The sequence below is a fragment of the Apostichopus japonicus genome, chromosome 2, assembly GCF_037975245.1.
Source record: "Apostichopus japonicus isolate 1M-3 chromosome 2, ASM3797524v1, whole genome shotgun sequence".
Lineage (NCBI taxonomy): Eukaryota > Metazoa > Echinodermata > Holothuroidea > Aspidochirotida > Stichopodidae > Apostichopus > Apostichopus japonicus.
In genome coordinates, this window is record NC_092562.1 from 27,969,745 (window position 1) to 27,978,257 (window position 8,513).

An 8,513-nucleotide genomic window follows, 5' to 3' on the forward strand; every position below is an offset into this window, starting at 1 on the left:
CACCCTCCCTCTCCCCCCCCCCAAACACAACTTGAGCTTTGAAGTTAAACAAATCATTTACTAACATGTTGCATACAGTCAATTCCATAGTCAGAACATTTTTCAATAATATTTGATCATGTCAAAAATGTCGATTTTATTTCTCAATTAAGTGACGAAAAATTTGCCCTCGTATCTATAAGTAGATCGGCCACAGACTCATCAAGCAGCAATGCTGCAGAATCTCATACTGCTGTGATGTGGGTTTGTACTTTGATGCTCCGTGTATCAGCTAGTATGACATGTATTGCGAGGTTATAAGGCATGTTTGTTAACAGACCGTTTCATCCAATAAGCAGCGTAAGTGATATCTGTGCGATTACAAATATTACAGACTCACTGACAGTTACTACAAACTTGGCAAGATGGAAAACTCGATTACCTTATAAATGAGTCAATCCCAATGAACAGAACTTTACTTAGAGAGCACAAATTCCTGCCCACTGGAAGGTGAACTTTAAAACTTGCGTAGATTCCACCACTGTATTGTATATTGTGGGTCGGATGCCCCTTTTCGTGCAAACATTTTCTTTCCGAGTGAGCAATCCAAGCTGTCGACACGAGACCTTAGAGTTGGTCTAATAATGGAATTAGTATTACCATGCATGTCCAAATCAAGGCTCGTAAGGAAACTTTCAGTAACTTGCGAAACTAGCAGTATCACTATCACACTAGCTGAGTCTGTTACAGAATTGTGTGCTGGTAGCCAACAGATCCTGGGGCTGTGGGAACTTTTCTTTCAAGGTGCACTAAAGAAAGTCATTTGCATATTTCGCAAATGCGGTAATTGTGACCTATGTATAAGTTTGCGTAATAATCAACCTGGGGGTTAAAGGTTAGATGAGTGCATCAACTCATGTATATTCAAATGACACTGCAAAATATTATATATACAATTTGTAACAACCTATAGTAATGACATACTTTTCTTAGCACAACGTTACACTGCATTCAAACTTCATCAATTTACACAGAAAGTGAATCAAATAACAAAGAAACGCATAAACAAACACAAACATACACACCCACACCCATGCATACATACACGCACACCCACACATACATACACGCATACACACACCCACACACACATACATGCACACATACATACACACACAAAGACGACAATAGCACTATAACAAATTTGCATAATAAGATCCCAAGGTAATAAATGACAAACTTTGATAAAGAAAAAGTAAATAAAAGCCAAAACCAACTTCAGCAAATAACTATAATATAATTAAATGTGGAGCAAGGAGGGGATGGGGTAGGATAGTCTGAGAGAGTGTAGGAGTGAGCTATACATGTATTAAACATATCCATTGTTTATATTGCAGATTTGAAAGTACAATAGCTCTGTGCTACTACACAAATAAAGGAAACATTTCCATAATAATATCAGTAAGTGCTATAACTTTGTGTTTTATCTTTAGAAAACACATTTTTATGCTTCGCAAGAACCTCAACGGCTGGATATTACCTATAGTCATGGCTGCTCTGTTAACAATTCCCAGACCCCTGAAAACTCACTGAAGATGACAACACCTGATAAAACAATGGAAAATTTTGGAAAATTCTTGTAACGTTTCAAACAATGGGGGTGGAATGTGCTTACACTTTATTAGTTAGCAAGGTATTGACAATTTTAACTGAAAGATTTGTTGAAGATAGTCAAAACAACAAATAAAATAATGGAGGGTGAAAAATTATTACAGAATGTATATAATATATAGCTAAAACTCCCTGAACATGAAACACCTGAGGTTTAAATAACCAATGAGATCATATTTAGTTCTCTTGGCAGAACTGTACAAATTGAAGCACTGTATCAATGTACTCTTCCTTATGCTTTATGAAGTGGGCTACATGCTCCGAGTCCTCCCAGCACACTTGCCACACTTCCACACCGAGTGCCTGGCGCCTGGCAATGACTTCCTCTATTCGCTTGTAATCACAGATATTGTCCGCTTTCGAATAAAGGAAAAGCTGCGGTCGTTTGGAAGGACTCGCTTCGATCGATTCCATCAGAGTATTAAGACTGGAGAATCCAAATAATCGACGCGGCAGAATAAACTGCAAGATGAAGATGAAGGTGTAGAACAACATTAGGAGTAACGTGGTCATCACCGGGGTGTGGTGTCGAGAATGGTAGACAGCTTTGAGAGCGGTCTGGGGTCGGGGGTCACTAGGTGCACTGTCGAGGATGCTCCCTGCCAACTTTATCTGCATAAAGTGAGGATATTCCCCATCGGTCAACAGCTCCATGCAATAGCGGTAAACGAAAATGCCCCCATTGCTGAAGACGTGGAACACCACCGGGTTTTCGTCCAGGCCCAAGTCAAAGAGCAAGTCTAGGAGTTTCACGGCAATGTCCCTCAGCGAATTGGGATTCGTAAACGTCTTCGACCTCGGGGCCGTGTAACGGATGGTGGTGTAACCTTTGGACTGATAGATGGCGCTGTATTTGGCGAGATTTTTGTCGCTGCAGCCCACCCAACCGAGGAGGATAACCGCCGGTTCCCGTTTCGAGGGAGATCCATCCTCGATGACGGCGCCAGTCGCAGGAGGGAAGGTCACATGATAGTCTAGTTCTTCTTCATCCTCCTCGTTAGCCATTGTGGAGGCGACTCAAGGAGACACTGGGAAAAGACAGATGAAAGTCATTGTAATGTCAAAGTATATTCATATTTTATTATTTCATATTTATTAATATTAAGTACTCAGTTGCACACACTGAAGAGCGTTGAACATCTTGCATAGTCAAATCTGCATTTAAACATTCGTAAAAATATATATATATTTTAAGGGGTTTTGTCATTTTGTTACTTAAATTAAGTTAAAACTTACTTTTTTCTTTTTAGGAATTTCATTGTAAATCTATATTATTTTTAAAATTATTCCTTCGTTTATATATTTTTTATGTTAATATTTAAGCTGTGTCAATTTTATTCTTCATATTCATACTTTAAGGGTTTTGTCATTTTGTTGCCATTGTAAAGCCCTCTTGAACATGCTTTAGCATGAAAAGAGTGCTATATGAATTTGGTAAATCATAATAATAAATAATATAGTTTAGATTTGTTGAATTAATGCCAAAATGTAGGCTTCAAAACACAGGCATATCAATCTCTGAAAGTACCTGTATATATCATTGCTATACAATGAAACACTTGTCTTAAAAAAAGAAATAGTCCACTGTTAGTTGAAAACCCTTCCATATCTCTCAAATTAATCTCGCTTCTAACTTGAGATATGGTTGATTGATGTAACCTACTCTGACTGGCTAATATCGCTTCGCTTTCTCCATGAGGTGGACATGAGTATAAAGTGGTCTGTGATGTCATCAATTCATGACAGATGCTGCTTTTCAAAAGCTTCCCTTTATTATGATACTATATTATGAAATCTTGAAATGCGATACATGAATTAGGGATGTCTGGTTAGCTGTCAATATTCTCCTGTATTTAGAATTTCATCAAATTTCAACCTTTTAATAGAAATACTTGTTCTTTCTCTGTAGCATAAACAGAGGGATAATTTTAGTGTTCAAATTTCATGTGGGACTTTTTGAAGGCTCTAAATTTTTGCCCTGAGAAAATCAATTAAATCTTAGAAAGAAAACATTTCCAGTTCAATCGCCCAGATCATATCATTTGTTTTTTGGGCTCCCAAATGCATAAGAAGAAATATCACCAACTTTGAAAAATTCATATTATTGACATGAAAAATGCTACGAGGATGTAGTTTTGACCTCCCGATAAACAAACTTCTTTTAAAGGGTGTGAAGACTCGCGCAAAATGTAACGTCTAATGCCAGTAATCTGACCTAGTTTCGAATGAGGTGTAACAAAACTGTTAGACACCACCCTCGATCCCAGAAATTACACGCACACAGCTTGCTACCATCGGTAATTAGACACTAGTGTACAGCCAGTACATACAGCTGCGGTCAATACCCACAACACAGTGTACAAACAATACAGCGGTGGACATCTCAGGTCCAGCTAAAGATAACAAGGTATCACGTTTCATTACTGTAATGTCTGCATTTTGTAGCGACACAAACAAAACATCACTAACAAGCAACGGAAAGTTAACTTTTTCAGATGGCCGCACTCGGTTTGGGGCGAGTCTTCAATGCCTTTCTAGCAATCAACTTAACTATTGGAACATCCATTCGATAAATGTTCCGGATATTTACCTAATATTTAAAACCTGATTGCAATATTGGCAACTGAATATCATTTGAAATTTGCTTCACCTTCTGCCAATAGAATGGTATATCAATAATATCACTGTTAATGCATAAAATACACATTGGGTTAAAGCTTGAGGGCCTCCAACATTCATCAAATCTGTAGATTGTCTTCAGTGTGGCTTTCTCATTCATTCATGGCAAATGCAAACAAAAAATTAATTTAAGCAGATTTGGTAGGTAGTTTTACAAAATTTTATAGTTATTTGAAGCCGCATTATGGATATTATTATAAAACTAACCGCTCCCTCCCTCCTTTCCTCTGCAATCCTTTTTGGATAGGATTGCATAGTAAATAATCCAAAACAATCGTGATGTTAGGATTGCATAGTAAATTATCCAAAACAATCGAGATGTTAGGATTGCACAGTAAATAATCCAAAACAATCGTGATGCTAGGATTGCACAGTAAATAATCCAAAACAATCGTGATGCTAGGATTGCACAGTAAATAATCCAAAACAATCGTGATGCTAGGATTGCACAGTAAATAATCCAAAACAATCGTGATGTTAGGATTGCATAGTAAACAATCCAAAACAATCGTGATGTTAGGATTGCATAGTAAACAATCCAAAACAATCGTGATGCTAGGATTGCATAGTAAACAATCCAAAACAATCGTGATGTTAGGATTGCATAGTAAATAATCCAAAACAATCGTGATGTTAGGATTGCATAGTAAATAATCCAAAACAATCGTGATGTTAGGATTGCATAGTAAATAATCCAAAACAATCGTGATGTTAGGATTGCATAGTAAATAATCCAAAACAATCGTGATGTTAGGATTGCACAGTAAATAATCCAAAACAATCGTGATGTTAGGATTGCATAGTAAATAATCCAAAACAATCGTGATGTTAGGATTGCACAGTAAATAATCCAAAACAATCGTGATGTTAGGATTGCATAGTAAATAATCCAAAACAATCGTGATGTTAGGATTGCACAGTAAATAATCCAAAACAATCGTGATGTTAGGATTGCATAGTAAATAATCCAAAACAATTGTGATGTTAGGATTGCACAGTAAATAATCCAAAACAATCGTGATGTTTAAATTTGGTTACAGTTTTGTTTGCTTTTTCTCTGCGAATAGGCAAAACTTTTTGGCAGAGGAAAAAAGTGTATGACGGAGATTGTGTGATTATTTAACTACACAATAGTGTGGGACCGTAGGGGTAAAGAAAGATTGTTTAGAATGTCAAAATTGGATGCAAAATGGGGCTTTAACTCTCTTTCCATTGTTTGCATGTGCAGTCATTAAAAATTGTTGGAATTCTTTGCCAGGATGTAGATGTAAAAGTTGAATGCAAACGCTAAGCCTGTCTGCTGTACTCCCAGTAATCGGTGTTAAACCTACGAAAAGGACTTTATAAAGCAGATGTTTTATTTTTTCTAAAGAAGCGAGAAGCCATTTTCTTAAGTTATGCCTGGGCGGGAAGGGAAATTTTGCGCCAACTAAGCTTGATAACAGGAAATCAAAATAAAGATTTGATGGTACTAGGATAATTTTGGCAAATATGGACTTATATTGACAACACTGTAAAACTTGCAGGAACATAAATATCATTTCCATCAACTAAGGCCTAGAACCAGGGCTGTACTTTAATGATTGCCCGGTTGCCCGGGGCAACTGAAAATTATGTGTCTGGCAAGTTCCCTCTTATCTCAAATTGCCTGATTGTGCAAGTGATAGATGTGTAAATATTAACAAAGTATCAACTATCTAAGCACAAACTAAGACCTTGGTGAGAATGTTCTAGATTCCTCCTTTGCAGAAGTATTATAAGCTTGACGATCTTTTCACTGTTACCATTTTGTCATTGACTTTGTCCATGACAAGTCTCAATAGGAATTAACTGTGTAAATTGGTTTGCTATTCGCAAGTGCTATTTGCAAATGCGACTGGGCAAGTTGCTTTAAAAATTAATGTACAGCTCTGCCTAGATTATTGTGACTATTATGTTAATATATACATATATGACTACATGTAGCTCAAGCAATTTCAAATAGTATTCTAGGCCTTTGTTATTAACCTCTAGAAGCCTAGTTTAGCATGTTTACAAATGTGAGAAAAGAGATAAGAACAGCAGCAAATGTTCAGAAAGAAAACAGGATGAGACTTGCTTCTAGGCCTACAGTGAGAGCTTTCTTCGTCCTTTATCATTTATGATGGCAACAGACAATAAAAACTTAAGCTGATATGCGCTAGGTAATATAACTAAGCTAGGACGTACGTTAGAACAGAACAGTCATTTAATCCTACTGGAGTTTCAACCTCCTGAAGTAAGGTTACTTTAGCGATTACTGGTCCAACCTAGCATATAGACCAACATCGGGCTAACTTACTTTAGGCTACTTTGCAAATGGATATTGTTTGACCTCACTTTTGTAAACAGATTAACATTGGAGACTCTTGTTATGTTAGTACACTTCAACTTTCAAGGGCTGGCTTACATTGCAATCGCAACATCTGGTAAATAAATTACATTGTTACATACTATAGGTTCACAACGCTACATGCCAGTTAGGGCTACACGCCAGCTAGGGCATTACGGTACCAAAGTCATCTTTCTGTAGTCATTCCTCGTACTAACAAAGTCAAATATGGAGATTTTTCTTTCAGTGCAGCAGGTCCTAAACTCTGGAATTCTCTTCCTCATCACTTGAGAAATGTCACATCTATTGACACTTTTAAGAAGCATTTGAAAACTTATCTCTTTAGGCTTGAGTATGGGCATTAATCTTATTAACATTACATTGTTTCATTCACATTACTGTGCCCATTTTTATGTATATTTATATGTTCTTTATTGTGGTTTATAACCCTGTCTTATATCAGTTTTTTTACTTTTACTGCTGTTGTTATTACTTTAAGGTTTTCTTAAGCTTGGTAATTTTATATTCCAGGTATTGGTTCTTTACTACAGTGCTCTTGAGCATGTTTTATTTCATGATAACAGCACTTTAATATATGGTATTTATTATGGTATTTGGTACTAGGCCTAATTTTAGAATCCGTACCATTCCTAACCCCTAACCCCATTCCCTAACCCTAATTCCTAACCCTATTCCCTACTTCCTAACCCTACTTCCAGCCTAAGTTCCTAACCCTACTTCCTAACCCTAATTCCTAGCCCCTAGTAAGCTTTCCTATTCATATGGTACGGATTCTAAAGTTAGGCCTGGTATTTATATTAATAGTACCATTGTAGTGTATGTTACAGTAGTTACATAACTTACTGGTCGAGTACAGAACTAGACTGTTGGGGACCCAATGCCTACACTGCAGAAGGATAATACTGCGGTAGGATAGCACTAGGCTGCAGTAGGCCTACAGCGTGCATTGGGGATTTAGGCTAATGATTTGTACGTTGTTTTTCGATAGGCTAATTAAAGATTAGATACATGGGTTCCAACTAGGTGTAGGAGGGACTAGCCTTGGGCCTTGGTGACAATTCTTACAATATTAATGAATTTGATCCACAATTTCTTCTCAAAGGAGCTGTGACACTGCCAGGAGAATGCCAAAATCAAGCATGAACTGAAGCTTGCTCAAAATAAGTTAGGTGAACTTCGAACGCAGAAGTTATATTCCACTTTCAGGTTAATCCAACGTTGGGTTTAGTCATGGTTAACCTTACCATCTCGTACATACGTAAACAAAAGAGATAAAATATGCATTCACCAAGAAATACAAAATATGTACTAGATCGACGCAGACAACTTGTTAAATAGTATGTGACACCGGCAATAGCTTGTAGTTGTATGTTTTTTTAAATAGTGAAATAAACACACATAGAAACACAAACAGTTAATGTATGTCTAAAAGCCTCGGACTTGAGTCTTTTACGAAAATAAATAGTAGCCTAATAAGTGCAGTTACGCAATGAAAAGCCTGTGAAAGTGGAATTTGAAACCCCATCTCAATACCTTGATTCAAGATACGGTTTATATATTTTCTAAATCTTCAACTACTCCTGGCAGTTAGATCAAAGTAGGTGGTCTGTGTTTGCATCGGGTATACTGCTCTTCAAAACTTCTACTTTATATTATTTCCTTCTGGGATTCAATCAAGTTGACTTACTTACTTAGAAAGGAAAGGGTGTGAAGACTCGCGCAAAAAGAAACGTCTAATGACGGTAATCTGACCTAGTTTCGAATTAGGTGTAACAGTAGTGTTAGACGCCACCATCGATCCCAGAAAATACAC

General features: G+C 37.0%; 1 protein-coding gene across 3 annotated transcripts; it reads right to left on the reverse strand.

Annotated features, from left to right (window-relative positions):
* On the reverse strand, positions 1 to 8,471 carry LOC139985243 (transmembrane protein 53-like). 3 transcript variants are annotated; one of them, XM_071999526.1, is made up of 2 exons: positions 8,453 to 8,471; positions 1 to 2,678 (listed from the first exon to the last, which is right to left on the reverse strand). In XM_071999526.1, exon 2 carries the CDS (start codon positions 2,653 to 2,655, stop codon positions 1,828 to 1,830), a length of 828 nt encoding a protein of 275 aa, XP_071855627.1. In that variant the 5' UTR covers positions 2,656 to 2,678; positions 8,453 to 8,471; the 3' UTR covers positions 1 to 1,827. The 3 variants fall into 3 exon arrangements, with proteins under 3 accessions (XP_071855627.1, XP_071810597.1, XP_071855618.1); XM_071954496.1 differs by lacking the exon at positions 8,453 to 8,471 and adding an exon at positions 7,544 to 7,562; XM_071999517.1 differs by lacking the exon at positions 8,453 to 8,471 and adding an exon at positions 7,766 to 7,949 and having other exon boundaries at positions 2 to 2,678.
* Positions 8,472 to 8,513: the final 42 nt, after the last annotated feature.

Excerpts from the sequence above, each read along its gene's own strand:
- LOC139985243 (XM_071999526.1), bottom strand. The coding sequence starts at position 2,655 with ATGGCTAACGAGGAGGATGAAGAAGAACTAGACTATCATGTGACCTTC.